This window comes from Molothrus aeneus, chromosome 1 (assembly GCF_037042795.1).
Source record: "Molothrus aeneus isolate 106 chromosome 1, BPBGC_Maene_1.0, whole genome shotgun sequence".
Classification (NCBI taxonomy): Eukaryota; Metazoa; Chordata; class Aves; order Passeriformes; family Icteridae; genus Molothrus; species Molothrus aeneus.
Window position 1 is genome coordinate 25,200,745 of NC_089646.1, and position 20,338 is coordinate 25,221,082.

Genomic DNA, 20,338 nt, shown 5'->3' on the forward strand with positions numbered 1-20,338 from the left:
AGGTGGCGGAGGATGCCGCCGGAGCTGTCGCGGGGCTGGCGGTGAAGCCGGTGTTGTGCTGACAGCCGGGCAGCCGCGCAGCTGCCGCCTCGGCTGCTCCCGGGGCGAGCCCTGCGCCACTGCAGGGGTGACAGCGAGGGGAACATCGCGGAGCCGAGCGAGCGCACTTCAGGCCGGAGTTGCTGGGGGGCCGGGCGGGGCCCCTGAGCCGGCCCCGCCGCCGCCACCTGCCCCGCGCTCCCCGCGGCCCCGCCCCGGTCCCACGGGCGGCGGCGGGGGTGTCTCTACCGGGGGCGCGCGGGCGGAGGAGGAGGAGGAGGAGGCGGGAGGAGGAAAGCGGCAGCAGGAGCTCTCGGGAGGAGCCTGTCCACCGTGAGACAGCATATTCAGCCGGCGGCGGCGGTCCTGCCGCAGCGGCGGGCGGCTCGGCTCGGCTCGGCTCGGCTCGGCTCGGCTCGGAACGTCAGGGCAGGGCGCAGCTACTGGTAGCAGCCCTTCAGTCAGCGGGGCATCCCTCTGCTCCCCCGGCGGCGAGGGCTCGGTGAGGGCTGCAAGGCGCCGGAGCCGCTCCGCATCTCCCGGGCGCCGGCGGAGGTGAGGCACCCGCGGGGCGGCGGGGCCGGGACGCGGCGGGGCCGGGCCGGAGGGGCGAATGGGGGCTGCCCTTGGGCCCGGCGCTGGCGGCGGAGGAGCGGGGCGGGAGTCGGTCCGCGGGATGCGCAGCGGCCCGGAGCCTGGTGCGGCCGCCGGAGGCGCTCCCCGGGCAGGCGGCCCGGCCGGGCGAGCGGGCATCCCCGGTTGGGCGAGCGGGCATCCCGGCCGGGTGAGCGGCATCCCCGGTTGGGCGAGCGGGCATCCCGGCCGGGTGAGCGGGCATCCCGGCCGGGAGAGAGGGCATGCCCGGCTGCGGGTGGGCTCTGGCGGCCTGGCGGCTCGTCGGCGGGAGGGCTGCAGTGAGCGAGCCTCGCCAGCCTCGGCACCTGCTCCGGTCCCTGGGGCGCCTCTCGGCCCCGGCTGTGAGTGGCGGCCGCAGGCTCCCAGCTGGTGCCTGAGCGCCGAACAGCTTAAAGCAAAAGGGGGTGGTAAAAGTTTTTCATCTATAATTCTTCACACAGCGTGAGCGGTAGTGGGTTTTCTCAAGTCCAGGTCGACAGCAGACAGTAAATAGATCTTTCCCCCTTCTTAAGGTCATTCCCTAAAAGGGTGAGAGAAGGAGGGAGTCAGCCAGAGGCCTTTTTCACTGGTAGTCCAGTGAAATGGATTTTCAAAAGGATGTTATTGCAGTTACATCATCCTGGGAATCCCCCATGGTCAGCAGAGAACATAAGGCCCCAGATTTCCTAGACAAAGCCCCTGTTTTATGGACTGGAACAAAGTTTGTTTTTCTGTCAATATTGCCATTGACAGAAAGTACAGATTTGAGCCATAAATGCGTATAACATAAGGATTCCTGGCAGATCAAGCAATCTAGCCTGCTAATATAGAGGGTATGAGATGGAAGGACCTGACATGAAGTTGGCACATGACTTGGCACCTGAAAATTTATCTTGACATACAGGGTTTTGTCAGTGCTTCGTGTCTGCATGAGGACTTTAAATAACATTGGAAATTGCACTAAATATCGTGAAGCACAGGACTGCAAAACCTGTTTCAGAATGGAAGTCCCAGGTCCCAGGACTGCTTGTCTCCTGATAGATGGTGTTATCAGAGCAATCGGGGAATTTAATTTCTGGTACTACCAATGGTCTTTGTTGAAGTGCCTCGTTTGTTCTTGCCAAGTTAATGTGAAAAGGTTACATGTTTGCTATTCTGACTCTTTTAAGGTCTTTTTTGTTGTTGTTGTTTTTATTTTCATTTGAGATGGCATCTCTAGTAACATTCTCCATATTTAGTGAGGGCAGATAAAATTCCTGTTATAATTTCTCTGCAGCATTTTTCTGCAAGAATGGATTTCTTCAATACAAACCTTGGGGCTGCATCTGGGTCTTCTCCCCATGGGAGTTCTCACTGTGACACAAGTGAATCCTCTGCTTTGTTTTCTTTTCTCAAAATCATCCATTTATAGTTTGTAAAAATACAAAATGTGTTGTCCCTTCTGTACCTTCTCTGTGAACAGACTGTTTTGAAGATTGGGTCTTACCATCATCCTCCTTGTTAAGCAGGACTTCTGAAGGCCAGGTATGTGAAGATCCAAAAGGTTTAGAATTAGATTGGCTATATTTCTCTCAGTTCTAAGCACTTCTGCCTCTAATTAGTCAACCATAAAAATTCACTAACTGTAGTGCTGCCTTATCCACAGTTTAGGAGAGGAATCTTTAAAGGAGCAGCAATAAGCCCCACCTTACATATGCAGTGATTACTGGAAGTTTGTACCCAGCAGATATTAAATTAAGAAGCTGACCTTCCAGCTCTTTCTATAGAAGGAAGGGCAGTGAGCTGCCCTCCTTTGTGATGCCTTTCAGTGGTTATTTTTTTCATTCTTGAAATGTGGGTTTTTTTCAGTGTATTTTTCCAACTTCAGGTTTCTGGTTCCTGTTATGCCTCCCATAGATAAAAGCCTTTCTTTAGCAGCTGTCTTCGGGGTAGGCACTCTAAACCATGCAACAAGAACTTACCTGCCTTATTTTCAAATAAATTAACAGATTCAGTCCCTTGGTCTTCTTTTCTTTTGTAAGACAGGTTTCAAAAAGCATTCCTTGCTTCCCTCTGATTTCCAGCATGCAAGAAGAGAGAGGGGGAATTCTAGGTAGAGCTGGTTGCTCCATCTGATGGGCTGTGTTGGAGGGACCACCATAGCAGGATATTGGACAAGGATGTGAAATGGGCTGGAAGGGAAAAAGATAAGGGATTGAAATAGAAAAAAACATAATAGAAAAAAATCTATATCTATAAGGATATAGAAAGGCAGTATTGTTTTTGAAAGCTTTATTTACTCCTGCTGGTGAATCAGTTAATCATGTGGTATCTTTCAGTTCCTCAAACTTCTTGCAGAGATTTTAAACATATTTGTGGTTACTCTCTAGGACTACTCAGGCTTGTTAACCTGGGCTATGCCTCAAGTGTCCTGTTGAGCTTCTTTGTCTTTGTTTGACCAGCAGCAAAAGTAGTAATTTGGAATCTTTCAGAGTTATCAACACCTAGTTCCAAAAGAGTTGATGCTTGGTGGGATGTTAACAGAATGATCTGCCTTGTTGTTTCCCTGGGCTTTAATTTTTAGAGAAGTTGGAGGGAAGTAACACTGAAATTCTCACTGAGGTGCACAGGGTAATTCACATCTGCAGAGACAAAGTCTCAGGCAGCCATAGTCAGACATAATGACCTCTCAGTGCAATACTCATCTGATACTTACCAATTTTATTTTAAAAACCTTAAATAAAACAAACCATAATGACTCTAGATGTAATCTGTGTTTAAAAGGGACATTTTCCAGCCAAAATACTGATGGAATATGATGGCAAAATGCCCTTAGTACAGATGCAACTTGTGTTAGTAAAACTGTGCTTTTGCCAGTGCAGCTTTATTTCTGTTTGTCAGAATAACACAAGTCCTGCAGGTGAGTAAACATTTACATGTCCATATACATGTCCACATTTGGACATGTCCATATGGGGGCTTGCATTTCAGGTGGGGGCTGGAATGGTCTTCCCCTCAGCTGTTTGTAAGCAGGCAGAAATGGTAATGCAGGAATGATTCTGCTTAACAAAAAGACCCTGACTCAGTCTAAATCTCAGATTGATGCAATATGTCCCTTTGCTACTTGATAATAATCCATCTAAAAGTATGCTAGCTCTTTTTAGTTAGAGATGACATTGGGAGCTGTTGTTCACTTGGCCATCTGCAAGCCTCAAAATAAGACAGTATACATGAGCTTGCTCCCCCAGTACTGTTCATTTTACATGGCATCATCTTGCCAACTTTTCTGGGAAAATGGCTACTTCCAGGCAGATGGCAGGACCTGCAGGAAGCTGTGAAGCAGACTAATGTGTGAGCCACTAGATCTTACAGATACAAGACACCTCTGATAATCTGTGAGAGGTGATGTAACAACTCCTCCTGAGCTTAAAACTATACCCCTTCTTTTTTTACTGTGTATTTTCAGCACTTTTTGTTGTACCTTTTGAGGCAAAAGCATGCTGATGAGTATCTGGGAGTGCAGTGCAGCATGGAGAAGGCATGGGGCAGGAGTGATGGTTTCTTGAAGCCTTTTGTGGGCAGCACTCTGGAACTCCATGCTCAAGTTTAAGGACAGAGGTCTCAGCCCTATCACTGCTGACAGTAATGGGAGTTCCTCTCTGACTTCTCTGGTGGTGAACAGAGGCTATAGAGTGATGGCAGAAGTCAGCTGCCCTCATTGTTTGAAAGCCATGATACTTCTCCAAACACTTTTGAAGGAAATGAGAGCTTTGCATTGAGTTAACAAAATTTTTATGAGTCTAACTGCTGCATTGACCTGTGTGCAGATGTCTGTCTTACCTGATGAATAATAGCTGCTTAGATGTCTCTTGTGATTCTTGGCTCTTAATTGTACACTATAAGTACATGTTTTATGTTTAACACACCTTCCATGCATGTGAATCAGCTGATCTGGAGAGACAAGTTACATCAACCTGAGGAACAGACCTCCTGGGAGCCCTTCTGGAGCAGTGCAGTTCTGCCCTGTGTGTTCCCCAGATGCTGGCTGACTGTCCCTGCTTGGGCCTAGAATAATTAATCAATAATTTGGCTAAAGGAGAAGGCTCATTTATTGCCACTCAGCAGAAAGCCATTACAGAAGGAATCTTGTAAGGACCTAACTTTTTGTTTGTGAAGTGGTATCTTTTCTTCACATTTCCTTTCCCTCTTGCTATCATTCTTTGAGGCTTACCCTTTTCTTTTTTACTCAATATTTGTCTTAACATCACATTCCCTTCTTGCTGGCCTTCCCTTCCCCTCCCCTTTGTTTTCTCTCCCTAGCATAGAAATTATATTAGTTCCTTAGTCTTTTCTCCCTCTGGCTGTGATATGGGGCAAATAATTCCAAATCCTGCTCCTCAGTTATTAATTTTTCACTTCAGCCCAGCAGAAAGATGCAGTGTGTTTTGTGTTCAAACAATGGGGAGTTATAGTAAGGCAGACACAAAACTGCCTAGTATGATTAAATATAAGTAAGTATAATAGAGGATCTATTTCTTATCTATTTATGTCACTTTATATCAAGCCTTCCTTGATTCTAAAATTTCAGGCTGAATTTGAGAGAAAAAGCTATGCTATGTTAGTATGGAAACTATGCTGTGTTAGTATTGAAAGTTAACCATTGAGGTCTGAGACCACATGCTGGGAAAATATGGATTTCTCTTGCCTTAAACTATTCACCCCTTCCATTTTGTACCCATTAAAACAGATCTTAGCTTTTAAAGGGCAGAGAGAGTTGTATTAAATCCTTACTATTCAAGGCATGCCCTTGTTTCGTGTTTTGCACATTAGGCCAGCACTGTTAGGATCAGAGTGGTTACCAGGTCACTTGGTAATTGGGGCAAAGACATTTCAAATGATTGCTATTATATATTTCCAGAAATTAAAATATGTAATAAAGCTGGGTTACAGGGGAAAAAACCAACCAAACAAAAAACAACAAAACAACAGACCAACCCAGGCTGTCTCTAATGTTTTCTTATATTTGAACCTGTCTGTCCTGGTTTAAAGACTATTCCACTGACACTGAGCTTTTAAAAGAATTTCTTCTTGGATTCTCACAGCACAAAGTTGGGAGACTATCTAAACTCATGTGACTTATTTCATAATACCTGTTTATCTTCTCTTTAAGTAATATAAAAGATTTGCCATTTTCATTAATCTCACTATTCAAAGTGATATGACATTGTTGTTTCCTTTAATCAGTTTGTTTCTAGTTACATTTTAAGCAATTGCTGAACCAGAAGGTGGTTTGTATCATAATTCTGATTTATTTCAGATCTTACCTTGCCCCTAAATGAATTAATTCTTTGTCCTTTTTCACTCAAACTGCTCATAGAGCTTTGTCACACGCTTATAGCACTTTGTTACAGACTATCAAATTCTGCCAATCTTCATTGCCTAGGAACACAAATTACTTCTGCAAAAACCAGAGAAAAGATAGTTCAGGTTATATGTGCTTATGACTGTAAACTGTGTTGTGCATTAAACAATGAATGGCTTAAAAAGCTATAACCTTCTGGAATGAAACAAGAAATGTGACCTAAATCGTACCCCCGAGTGTGCAGTTAGCTGTTCACGTACATAATCTGCTGCACTTGGCAAGCCTGTGAATGTTGTATTCTTGCCTTTCACTATCTCCACACTAGTAATAATAATACAAGAAAAATTGTGCTGATGGGATAGGAGGGTATTGTACTGGAGACAAAATAAAAAAAACAGTGATGCCATTCTCTCTTTGTACTGAAAGAGCCCATGGGAAAACTGTCCCTTTATTTCTCACAATATTTTGTTTTTCACAGAAAGCTGAATAGCAAGAAAATGCAGGAAAGCCTAGTTTCTCAGCCTTTAAGGGCCTCTGAAAATATTTTAAAAACACCTTGTGCAAATTCAGTACTTTGTCTGATAATTATAAATTAAAGAGCCTTAAGATTTTTCCCATATGCTTAAAGCATAGGATTCAAAAGATGACAGTAAATTATACTGTTTGTTAAGGGTTCAGAGGGAAAAAATTCTGTTTTTCAGCCTTACTATTGGTGTTGTCCACATCTTTTACAGCAGCCTTTATATACATAACACTTATTGGGTTTTATTGTTTACTTATCAGTGACTGCAGGGACAGGGAAATAAAAAACTCTAGACTTCTACATTGACAAGCATATCAGTCTTTTTGAACAAAATTATAATAAAATGTAGCAGTGATATTAGTTAATACTAGTGGGGATTTTGAAGTCCTTAAATGGAGATCATGCCTCCTTCGCGTTCATTCAGTAAAGTTTAATTAAGGTTAATTTTTTCCCAAGAAAGTTTCTGATCTCACTAAATCAAGCAATGAATTAGGAGTAAGTATAATGAAAGTTGGTTGCCTCCCATTTTTTGTGTTATTTTTCTTGAGGTACTCTGTGTGTGTGTACATGTCAATAAGACTGCTGTGCTTTCTCATGTCATGTAATGTTCACTTTTGCTAAAGGATTAACTTTAACTATTACCCAATTACTTCTTGGTTCTCTCTGGTTCTCTCTTCTGATACTGCAATGATCTGTAGTTTAACAGTTTGATGTGGTTGATAGCCAGACATAGATAATTTCTAGTTGCCATGTGGACCTTCAATGGTACAGTATTTTGACAGCCACTAGTAAATGTTGATACACTTTTCAAAACTGTCTATATCACCTTCCTCATTTGAAGAGAACTGGTGGTCTCTAACTGATGTCTTGGTCTCAAATTCTGGAGCCAAGGTCCTGGTGTAATGGGCCATGCACTAAGGCTTGCTTCTGGAGGTGTCCTGCAGTGTGCTCCAGGGATGTGATTGCCCCACAGTTTAGGACAGGGCCTTGTTTGCTTTTACTCTCAGGAAGCCCACTTTGCAGAGCTTCAAGCTTCTCAGTGGAAGCCAGAGTATTTGAGAGATACGTGTGTGGGGGGGGAGAGAAGAGCTCATGTGCAGCCAGCATTGCCTTTGTAGGAGGCTGTGCCTGAAATGCAGAGCATGTCCACATCTTAATGTGTCCAAATCTCAATGGGATGCATACTTGAATTCCCCAGACTGGAAGTTCTTATGTTGCCTGGGAAGCTCAGCTACATCTAAACTGACAAAATGGTATGGAAACAGAAACTAAAATTGCTGTCCTCAAAATCAGCTTGGCTCTCACCTGGCTCCTGAAGCACAGGAAATCTCTAAAAACTCACTCACTTTTTTGCCTTTTTTGCCCTTTTCTGATGTGTTCTTACCCTTGAGCCCCCAGACTCAACAGCCAACTTGTCCACTCTGTCTCTCTGAGGCTGCTCCATCTAGTTCATCTCTAGTTCCTCAAGCCCATCTGCCAGACTGTGTGCTCCATGCTGAGCTGCAGCTGACAGCATCTGCTCCTGGTTTTAATGGGCCTCACCTAAACTAAAGGAGTCTCAGGTAATTTTTACTTTTGCTTAAAGAGATATTTGCCTTCCTCTGTGCTCTGACCACCAACCTATATGCCTTCCGTAGTAAGTGCCTTTCCAGTCTTTCCTGCTGAAGCTGCTTCACAGAAGTCTAAAGTATTAAAGTTACTTTGAGTGCAACAGATCATGTGGGAGAAATAGAAAGGACTCTTCACCACCTTGCTTCAAATGCTCTGGAAGAAGCAGGAGTCTTTGGCTCCAGATAGTAAATGCAGCATTGTATTGTAAACTAAACAGTCACTGTGTATAATATAAACTAACCCTGAAACAAAGACTAGAACCCAGGGGCCTCTGTTAGGGATTAATGTTCGCTCTCTCGCATCTGCTTCTTCTGGTCCGATGATTCTTTGCAGAAAAGAAATTAATAGAAAATAGCTTCGATGATTAAGAATGCAATCTCCATTCCTCCAGTCCTTCTCACTCATTAGCCAACAGTCACCCTAGGAATGTGGGTTTCAGTCTTCTCAAGACAAAAAATGTCCAACCCCCCCCCCTCCCAAACAAACCACAAACAAACAAAGAAACAACCCCCAAAACATGTTTCTTCTATTCGGGTGGAACGCTTTAACCACAGAAAAGGTAAATGGAAGGCGTAGATTTCTTAATCCTCTCTCATATTCACATTCTTTGCATTAGAAGAATGCAAATGTCCTTTACATTATGCTGTTAGGCATCTGCATTTATCACATTGCCTTGTTATCTGGACATACCTCTTTTCTCTTTTGTCAATCAACAGGGATATTTGGCTAAGGCAGGCTCTGAACATTCATCTTGCTTTGTTAGTACTGCCAGATAAGCCCTGGGAAGTACAAAGAGAATGATAGTGTTGCTTATTCTACTTTTTGAGAACTTTCTGTATATTTCTTACAGCCAGGGCTCTTCCCTGCTTTCTAAATCTTTAGCTGTCTTGATTTCAGAGCTGAAATCAATATATGATATTTTTAACCTAGTTACATCCTTACAGACATCAGCAGCAAAGCACATCATATTTTGTTAGAAGAAAGAAACGGTATCTGGGTAAGTCTTCCAGCAAAACCTGTGTGATGGCAGCATAGCTTGCTCTTTGATGTCTCTCTGGCAGTTGTCATAACTGGGTTAAGAAGCAGACACTAGAGCATGCATTTTTCATGTTTGGGTAAATGGCTTTAAATATCACTTTGCAGCCATGTACCACTAGGGTTATCTCAGGAGGAGGGTGGAAAAGTCAGAGGGGTCAGTTTTACCCCCCAGTGTGGAATGAAAGTACACGTTTTAATGGCTGAAATATTTTCAGGATGAAGAAAACGAGTCTTTGGTCCACTTCAGGAGAGACTAGCAGACAACCTGAAGCAAAATTCGATGTTAAGTTTCAGTAAATCATTAAATTTACCCCTGGGAGGCATTTTGGTACAGTTATGATGAACAAGATATTTTATATAGGTTTTGAAGAAGTGGTCATATCAATGATAGAAGCAGACATCATTGACATCTGATCATTATATAAGAAATACATACAAAGGAAATTGAAATCAAAGACATGAAATACAAGGCTCTTATTTTTTGAGATAGGTGACCTGCAGCTTGTTACCTCTTTCACATTATCCATCTCTAAAATCTTACCGATTTACAGCTTGCATTTGGTTGTGTTTTAATGTCAGAAAACACCTTTAAATTATCCTGTTAGGTCACAGAATCATAGAATGGCTGAGGTTGAAAGGGACCTTTCAGATCTTCTAATTCAAAGGCCCCTTCAGTGGATAGAGGCACCTTTCACTCAGAGCTCCATCCAACCTGGCATTTAAACACTTCTAGGGATGGTGCATCCACAGCTTCTCTGGGCAACCTGTTCCAGTGCCTCACCACCCTCACAGTAAAAGCTTTTTTCCTAATAGCCAATCTAAACCTACTCTTTTTCAGTTTGAATCTCTTTCCCTTTGTCGTGTCACTTCCAGCTGCTATAAAAAGTCTCTCTTTCTTGTAGGCTTCTTTCAGGTACAGGAAAACTGCAATTAGGTCACCCCAAAGTCCACTCTTTTCCAGGCTGAACAAATCCAAATCTCTCAGCCTTTCCTCACAGGAGATGTACTCCATCTCTCTAGTCAACTTGGTGGCCTCATCTGGACTCACTTCAACAGGTCCATGTCCTTCCTAATAACCAAACTACTGGGGCCCAGAGCTGGATGCAGCCCTGCAGGTGGGGTCTCACCAGAGCAGAGCAGAGGGGCAGAATCCCCTCCCTCACCCTGCTGGCCATGCTGCTTTTGGTGCAGCCCAGTTTGGTTTGGCTTTCTGTGCTGTGAGTGCTCACGGCTGGGTCATGTCCAGCCTCTCATCCAGCAGCATCCCTAAGTCCTTCTCAGAAGGGCTGCTCTTGATCTGTTCATCCTGCAGTTCCTCTCCAGAGCAAGCTGGGAAATTCACAGAAAATAACACAGTGCAACGAGAGAGACCAGTTAATGTGAGGGGAATGTAGAGTCACAAAAATTAGAATTTTGTTATGTCCATTCCCAGCCATATACAGAACCACATATGGAATCCTGGGTAATATTGCAGCCAAACAGTAAAAGATAACAGAGACAGAAGCTGATAGAGAGGGCAGTGACCAAGAATGCTTAGGAATCTTCTGTTCTACAAGATCTAAATGTTGTCAAGCATGCATGTGGTTGCTTTGTTAAAAACATCTGCTCTTTGTAACTGGGGCACAATTCCTCAGTCAGATCCCTGTGAAGTACAAATCAGTATTGGCTGCTGCATCATTGAGGACCATCTCACAGAAGCACATCTGAGATCATTGTGCAGCTATAACTGTGCTCATTAATACTTACTGAGCAAAAGTCCAAGACATTTGGAAGACCAAATTTTTTTTTTTTAAAATTCAGTTTTCTTTGAGGTGATATATGCAGTTGGTTCTGTGGAATTCAATATAAAGGGAGCATATTTGGTGCAAGATGTGCAGCAGTTTTGCTAGAGTGACATGTTCATATGAGTCCTTGAGTTCATTCTGCTCCTTGCTGGAATGTGGTGTGTTCTTGCTCATACTCAATAAGTTGTTGCCAGCAGCTTCTTCCCTTCAACCTTGATGGCTCTTCCATGGCTCTAGGTTTCTTTGATGCCTTGTGAAGGCTGACCTATAACAGAGCCTAGGTGGAATTAAAGAATTAAGTAGGTATTTATTAGGAGGCTGCAATAGATCCACCTTGGGCAGTACAAGAGCTCAGCCAGGGCTACACCCGAGATGAACCCAAAATGGTCACAAAATGGATGATGGGTCATGAGGTCTCACACTTCTATTAGTTCTGGTCCATTTGCATATTGGAGTTAATTGTCTAATTATAGCTTTAGGTTATGAAGTCCCATCTTTCTTGTTTTTCTCTTCACTCTGTCATTGTTTATGCTTTTGGACCTGAGATTTGGATCATTTTTCCTTGGTCCCCAGCTAGAGAAGGAATTGTTTTCTCTACATACCCTGTGAAGAGAGCTTACCATCAAGCTTACCACCAAGCTTACCACCATATGAAGCTCAGAACTACGCACTAAAGCAGCACAGAATCAAAAAAAGTGAGAGCTAAAACCTGAGGCATCATGTTGGAATTGAAAAGATCATGGTAAATTTAAGAGACATGAGGGTCTCAAAAAGGGGCATGAGAGAAAGGGATGACAAGAAGGTGTTGCTTCATTGGCACTACTCCTGGTGTTGGAAGAATGGGCAGTAGTAGAGTTCTGCTCACATGCGGCTTTGTGGAGACCCTACAATTCTGCTGAAACTGAGTTTTTGTAGTAGGGCCGTTATGGAAGAAAAGAGTGAAAAGATTAAATGGTAATAGATTGTAGGGGATGTGCAACTGAGCAGTTGTGGGTACATATCTTATACCCTGTCAGCATCCAAATAAATAGGCTAGAGATGTGCTGACCTGTTGCATAGCAACCAGGAGGAAGCACAGAACCAAATCTCTGGTTGCTTGTGATTTGTAAACCTTTACAGAACAAGGTACAAGACCTTTGCCCATCTGCTCGAAGTGTTCAGAAGCTGAAGGATAAAAATGGTACATTCCCTGAAATGTAACACTTGACAACCATTTTTATTTATAGATAAATACACAGATGCAGTGTAAAAAGCCTGACTATTTTGCCTCAAGGTTATGTAGAAAAAATACTTAGTCTCTCCAATTTTACTTAGCATTTTCCTGAATTCATCACACACAGGAGATTCCTTTAAATACTGCAAATGCTGAGTTTTTGCAGCTGCAAATATTTACTCGTTGTTTTGATTTCATAAACATTGATATGCCCATTTAGCAAAATTATTTGTGTTATTCGACTGAAGTCAAGTACAAATTCTGATGCATGATGAAAAGAGGCACTCATGTTTATTTAAAAATTGCTGTTGAGATGCTTCTAGCCCCTCTTGCCCACTTGAAGTGTGTTTCAAACATTATTTTCAAATGAATGTGATGCATTATAATACATTTATACTAGGGAAGCAACTCCCTCTGGTTTCTTGCAGACCAAAGCTGTTTATCTGCTTTGTACAGTTTCATACTTTGCATGCACACTTTACAGTTGTGGAAGTCATAGGTAAATCTCATTGTAATTTTTTTCTATTGCAAAAATATATAATATTTCTAACTGTAGGAAAGATATTAATTTGTACCAAGTAGAGATAAATACAGTACGTTATAGAAATGAATAATTTTTTTCCAGTGGAACACTTCATGTGTCAGAGTTTCAATAGTAATAGTGCTCCCACTCTATAAACCCATTCTTTAAAACCAAAACCACTGAGTAATATATTTTATTGTGCACTTCCTTTGCATTTCACACAAATATGCTTTGCAGTTTTGGACTCAAGTAACTGGCTATTTATGAAGGCATATGAATAATAAATGTACAGCATCTCTAAATGATAGATGCTGCCTATTTATTTCAGAGAAGTTCATTAATGAATCAATTATTTATAATTAGTTATATAGGATGACTGATGCCATATGGAACAGTATTTAATGAACCCCCTTGGTAATTACAGCAGAGACAATAACAAAAAGGACAGCACAGGAAGTCACAAACCAGGGAAGACCTCCAGGCTCATGAAGGGTAAAATTTCTGCTCCTTTTGGAAAATTTTTACTCTAGTGAAGCTCGCTGAATGAACAGCATGTGAAAATCCTGCAAACACCAGAAAGCAGTAAAATCTGTAGGCTTTTTTATGAGCTACAAGATTTGGAAACTTGGATTCCTTTTTAGATGAGCTTGGCAAAAGCATGCAGGCAAAAAGCTATCCTAGCAAATACAAAGAACAGGCTGGAAGAGGAGGGAGATCTTATATATTTACTTTTTCTACTTAAAAGTGCTCTATTGTAATTGTCTTTTCATTTTATTTGATATATATTGCGCATTTTGGGCTTATTTTTTCCTATATTTAGTCTATGTACACATCTTGCAACTCTTTGTACCTGTTCTTCGGGTTTTATTACTCTAACAAGTATCAACTTATTGGTACTAAAATTCAAGAAAAACTTATTAGATACCTGTGACTGTTTCTCCTGTTAAGTGAAGAAAATAAAATATATTAGAAAAATATGGCTCAAATATTGTGCTATTGATCATTGATAAAGACCTTGTAGCTTACAAAGCTGTAGTAAAACTGGCTTGCACCTCTAAAAGTACTTGCATGGCTCTTAGTCCAGTCGAGGATAAAATGCTGTTCTTTGCACATTTACATTCTTACTGCTACCACAAATGAGATGGTTGTGAGATGTTACTACATGTGGGATGAGCTTAGTGGAGGAGTTTGGTATATTTTGTGTGCAGCAGAGAAGTTTGTGCGAACACCATTATTATTTTAAGATTAATGTAAATTGTCTTTCAAATATCTTGTTTCATGCAATGACAAGCTAAAAGGATCTGCTGGGAGGGTTGTAAGGACAGGATTCTTCTCACCCTGTCAGAGATATTTACAATGGAGATTTCAGAACTTAATGTAGATCTCCCGGGGCCCTTTATCATCATTAAAGAGGAATTGGTGACTTTGGGGCATGCTTGATCTTAGCTGCTTTTAAACATCTGCTTTAGAAAAAGTGGACTCACATCCTAGGATACCCAGACTCTTTGGATGTACTGGTGGTGGGGATAGCTCTGCATGTACACTGTGGGCACCCAGGATGCTGTGAGCTAAGCCAGAAGATGGTAAAGCCCCAGAAAGCAATCCCTGGAAGCTGCATGTGCACAGGCCTGGGGAGCTGCCATCGTGCTGGGTCTGGTGTGTAAGTGGAATTAACTGTGTTTCCTCAGAGTCCCCTCCCCACCTAAGAGGGGACTCTGAGGCATGTTTAATGCACATGAGGAAAACTGACATCTTGAAATGGAGCACTCCATTTCATTAAAAGGTATGCCATGAGGAGCCAACTATCTCAAAGGAAGGAGAATTTTCTCTGAGTATTCAGGCAGGTGCTCTCTGTGCAAGGTCCTGATAACAAGAACCTGTGCTAGCATGTGTGGTAAGCTCTTCTGCAGTGGAAGGACTCTCTCCCTTTTTAAAACCATGACAATAAAATCAGCCAGACAAGTAAAAATTTATCTAAGATCTGAGATTATGCATCTCCCTTGAACAGGCGAGCCCCAGGCTGTTGTCTCCTGCTATGATAATTATTTCTACACTTACTCAACATTCAGTGTGTTTATTCCTCTGTGTTCCTTCTCCCACACAGGGGATTTAATTGCTTCAGTACAAAATGTGCTCCTTAGTGATTCCTCTGACCAGTGCATTCTCCCAGGCTGGAGATTAGGCTGGGCATAAGCCTTGGGCTGTCATTCTGCACCACAGAGAATGTTAAAAGTAAATCTCTTTTACCGTTTGCCTTTATCTCTCTTGGTGTGGGCTGCCTTTTGGCACTCAGAATAGCACTTACTAGAAATTTGCTCCCAGGAATGAACAGTGTTAACTCCATGGTTAATGCCAAGCAGAGTGATAAGTACATTTGCCTCCTTGCTTTCTACCAGCTTGCTGGCATCTAAGAAAGGTGGTTACACACCCTTGGTGTTCAGTTTGTGCTAAAATTGTAAATAGCCAGTCTGCAGGTTGGTAAGCTGTCTGGGGGGCTCAGACATGACTGTAATATATTCAGGATGAAAGTCTATAACTGAGCTCTGGCAACATTCTTTGAAGGAAATTTAATACATCCTCTTTGTTGTATGTAAATCTATTTTGTTAAAAATAGAGCAAAGTTATAATAGGATTTGATCACCCTGACTGGAGCATTGTAAAAGAGGGGCCAGGCACTAAACCATTGCTGCTCAAATCAGGGGAAAAGCTAGTTAGCTTCCCTGACAGTAAGGGAATGAATTTTTAGAAAGCCATTCATTGATATCTGACAAACAGCTTGAAAGAGATGCCAAACCCTCAGGGTTTCTGTCAGGAGCCTTAAAATGCATTTGCATATTTTTTTGCACAGAAACAGGAGCTCTCTCTCTGTTGCCAAACTGCAGAACTAAAAAGGATGCAAAAACTCTACCTAATCCAAAGGGCTCTGAGGTGTAACTTCATAATCAGAATTCAAATGTGTGCAACAGATTAGGAAAATGACTTCAAATGGGATTTCAGCCATCTCTAAAAGAGACACAGAAATCCTGAACAGATTGGTAGGCAAAACATTACCTGCACTGCCATTAAAAGGCTTGTTTTTTTTCTATGGGCATTTCTCATGTAAAAAATAGCTCACTGATGTCAGCTGATCACACAGATTAATGTTGTTTAAGGTGCTACTGCTTGCTTTTCCTGATAGCAAATGTAATTTTTCTTCTGACAGTTTTGATTTTCTCCAGTTGATAGCCATACCGTTATGGATGAGAGTGATAGAGGAATAAAGAAATGGTGATCCTCCACATGCAGCCAGTGTATCCAGTGGTCCCACTGGTTGGCAGCTGCCCTTCCATTAGCATTTGTCCTTCCTATACCATTTGCTGGCAGCTGTTGTGGATGGAACCAGAGTCCCCTGGCCTTGAAAGGGTGCCTTGCCAGCATGGGCAGCTCTGCTAAGTGCAGAATCTGTGACAGTGTGAGCTGGAGTATGAGCTGCTCTTATGCCTGTCCTTTTCATTAAATGGTTTCCTTATCTGATTCCAAATGTGATTCTATTCTTTCCTTTAAGAGAAATGCTTGCAAAGACAACAAAGCATTTGGGGCCAAGATTGTGCTTAATGTGCAGGTGGTGTTTTGCTGGCAATATGCTCCATGTCACAGGCTAACTATCAGGCTTTTATCATTTTGAGGAGGAAGCCGATGTGTGCAGTGAAGTTCATGATGAGTGAAAATGCCATGTAATTTTTAGCAGATAATTTTACTCTCCACCCATCCAGGCTGTAATATGAGTAGAGTTCTCATTATGCTAAGGAAGAGTTGACATTCAAATTTCCCATGCATCAAGTGAACAATAGACTTCCATTGCATGTACATGGCACTGCCATTGATCTGATTGATCTGGAGTTGCAGCAGAGGAAATGATCGGTGATGTGTGAACAGGAAAAGCACAGTTCACTCTTTTCATGAATGTCTATATTAGTCAGAACTGTCCTTGAAACAAAGTCCTAATAACAAAATCAGTATTGATACTGTTAGATTACAGTTCATAATGATTATGATGTTAGAAAATCAATAAATAATTCATGAATTAACTTATAGATTTGTGCAACACTGGTGAGGTTTTACAAGTGTAGAAAAAGATTGGTATATTTTCTTTAAAGATCTAGCTCTATATCTGTATAGAATGATTTTTTATTTCCTTACCCTTCATTTTCAAGGCTCATGTACATCAGTATAGGCTGACAGAGATTTAAAAGACAAAGAGTATTTGTGGCTTCACATCACTATTCTAAAGAAAAGTGGTTTTAAATGGTGGAAGAGGTCTTTCAGTATTTCAGAAGAAATGTTTTTGCCAAGTTTGTGTGGCTGGCATCAAATCAGGAGTGTTAGGCATGTCTCCTGCCTCGTGGAAAGATGATCTGAACACAAGACTGTTGGCAGAGCAATGTGCTGCTTCATTAAAGAGAAACGTTGATTTGCTGGCGTTTTGAGCCTTGTCTGCAGCTTCCTGAGGGAATGGCCCAGCTTCCCCTGGAAAGGGTGGAGGACATTCCTGGGCAGGATAGCTCAGAGCTTGGTGAGAATGCTCGCTGGAGGGGAGAATGTGAGAAGGTCACTGAGACTGAACTGATGGTCTGTGTGGGACTGTGTTGGTGGGACAGGGGATCCTGCTTGGCAGCTGTACAAAGCACCTGCATAAGCAAAAGCTCTCCCGTTTCCATTTTTGCAAGTAAAATTATTACTTGTCTAAGAAGTATGGGGCTGTTTGGGGCAGCTCTGATTCTGGTATTTGGAATCTATTTGTGGATCGGAGTTCTACACTCTGGCAGAGCTGCTGAAGACCATGGAAATCAAAAGATTTTAGCTTCGCTTTGAAAGCATTATTTTGATCAGCAATAGGCTTGCTTCACAAAGATAATTTTGTAGTAGAGGCAGTGTGAAAATATATTCCACACTTGGTGATATTTTGGTCTAGTTCCTTGAAATGAAAGTTGCGAAGAAAATATTCCACTTCCTACAATGTCAGTATAGTCCAAGGACCAGCATTTATATAGAAATATATTTGTTGCAATTTTAGAAGCCTTCATTTTGATATAATTAACTATCTTTTTTTTTCAGTAATAGGGTAATCATTCAATTTTCACCTTGATTTCCATATTTTTGTTTCCAGCAGAGTCAAAATGTCAGACAAAAGCGATTTAAAAGCAGAACTTGAGCGCAAAAAACAACGTTTGGCTCAGATAAGAGAAGAAAAGAAACGGAAGGAGGAAGAAAGGAAGAAGAAAGAGGTAAATTTGCAAAACCACCTTTTAGATAGCTTATGCTTGCACAAGGGCTTGCTGAGGTTTTGACATCTCAGTATTGTATGCCCCAAGATATCTGTCATGTGGAATGAGATACTCAAACCCACGTCAGACTAACCTGAAAATCAAAAAGCTTATTTTTAGTCAAGAATATTGGGGTGAGGGAATTGCTTTTAAAACCACAGCACTGTCAAATGACAACAGTTTAGACAACATGATGTGCATGTGTATGGAGAAAGAAAAATTGATTTGCCACAATGCTTTTTCCTGGGCTCTCCTTCAATGGAAAGGGAGTGGAGAGTGGGGAAAGACAGAAAGAGGACTCACATTTTTTCAAGCCATTACAATCTAAATATGTATTTTTTGTACTCTGAAGACTAGTTTGATTACTAGCTAAGGTAACAGGTTTACAATTATTATTCTCCAGTAAAGTAAAACATAATTGCAATTGCATTTTCATCTTCTGGCATGGGTGCATCTTTCAGTTCTGTTAAAGTTTGATTGACATATTAGTTTATTTGTCCTTGACAATATGCATTAGGTTTATCATTAAGGGATTTGTACTTCTTTTTATTCAGTCACTTAGTGGAATAGAGGTGAGAATTGACAGGGAGTGGATATTCATTTTCATGCAAAGTCAGAGAAGCATTAAGTGATTATGCTTCCTTTCCTTCAAATGTCAACACTTACTATAGTTTAAAGCACCTGTTATCCTTTACTAATAACTGGTTTCCTTTTAAACTGACACTTTAATATTGTACATGAATTTCATGGAATTAATGTGGAAATGTGATGTGATCCAAGAAATCAGCATTCCAGTTTTGGCTGTCTTTTTAATCTTTTTTCATTTGAGCCACATTTGTGCAGTTACAGCACATGCCCCAGCGAGGCTCCTGGACTCACTGGGGAAGTCCTCCATAAGCAGATCTTTAAATGGTAATGCTTTCCGGGTTCATTACTAAAGAACTAGAGGGAGAGGGGCCAAGTTAATGGCTCAAGGGAGCTCTTAGGTCCTTTCTCTTTGTCTCCTGACTCTGACTTTATGCCTCATAGAGAACTTGTGGTGATTGAAACTTTCCATTGGCCCCGAGAGCCATGTCTGCAGGTAATGCTGCCGTGCATAATTGTGTACATGGGCTGTGCTGTGGTGCCACAAGGGCCCAGGAGTGAAGGCTGACACTCACAAAGGTGCTTCACACTGGTGCAGGGGAGCTGTCTACAAACCTACATGCTGTGAGATAGTTCATGGGAGGAGCTGAGCACAGGAATATGCCTGGGCCTTGACTATAAAATCAATATTTCCTGTCTCTGAACTGGAGAACATGAGCATTCTGAATTTCCAGGTTTTCTGTTGTGACTGCACGAAGATCAACACCAGTCTGAGGAACTGTACAAGTCCTCTTTTCCAACACTCTGGTTTCAGCAGAAAGGGCAACCTCATTGTGGGATTCTGGCTAATGCAGGGGCTCCTATTGTTTCTGGATGCTCAAGGATCAGAGTGGAAGAAGGCTAATGTGTGGAAGCTCCAAGGAGGTAGAGATAGCTAGGCAGAGAGGGAAGGGTCTCGTGGACCTTTAGTGAGCCCAGGGCTGCCAAAGTCCTGGTTTAGAGATGTCAGTTCTTTCCTTTGCACCTCTTGGATATTGAAGTTAATGAGTAAGTATTTCTTTTCCCAGCAAGTGCTTTGGACCACATGTAGAACCTTAAACTACATCACTGAAATCCACTGAAATTTTTTTCTTGATCCTGAAGTAAATAGGAAAGGGCTAGTTTTATTCAGGGTAATGATACTTGTTGTTTTATGGTCAGCTTTTATGTTAGTTGAATAAGTTGCACCTTCTGAGTGAAAGGCAGAAAATTTCCATCATTGTCCTGTAAAAATTCTTGCAAATATCCTTGCAAAGACCAGTTTTACCATCCATTTAGGGGGAAAATGCTGTTAGTGATATATACAGTATAAATTATCTAAGTTATAAATTACCTAAGTTATAAATTACCTAAAAGTATCAAAATGAATTTCAAATTGTACCTAAGCAGTAGTGCATACAAATATTTCCACACATATAATTGCTAGAGCTGATTATATATGAAATAAACTTTTCTCTTTTCTTCTGGTTTAACTCAGGCTGATCTACAGCAGAAGAAGGAGCCAGCTCAGGAAGATTCTGACCTAGACCGTAAAAGAAGAGAGACAGAAGCTTTGTTACAGAGCATTGGCATATCCCCAGAACCACCTCTAGGTATTTAAGAGAAGCACACTGTAAAGCATTCAGCTCTGCCACAACTAATGCTTTCTTTCTACTAAAGCATGCTTGGCTTTTTTGATTTTTGGCTGTATTAGTGAAGTGAACTCTTCTGTTTGAATGCCTGCC

At 41.9% G+C, this 20,338-nt stretch overlaps 1 protein-coding gene across 4 annotated transcripts in view; it reads left to right on the forward strand.

Annotated features, from left to right (window-relative positions):
- The first annotated feature begins 337 nt into the window (after nt 1–337).
- DYNC1I1 (dynein cytoplasmic 1 intermediate chain 1) overlaps nt 338–20,338 on the forward strand; it is a 186,490-nt gene continuing 166,489 nt past the window's right edge. For 2 of the 4 annotated variants that reach the window (XM_066553556.1, XM_066553563.1), the window contains exons 1-3: nt 340–594; nt 17,834–17,951; nt 20,092–20,206. In XM_066553556.1, coding sequence (XP_066409653.1) covers nt 17,844–17,951; nt 20,092–20,206 — 223 coding nt within the window. In that variant the 5' untranslated portion in view covers nt 340–594; nt 17,834–17,843. Of the gene's footprint in view, nt 595–17,833; nt 17,952–20,091; nt 20,207–20,338 lie in introns of all 4 variants that reach the window. The other 2 variants (XM_066553538.1, XM_066553547.1) reach the window with 2 other exon arrangements.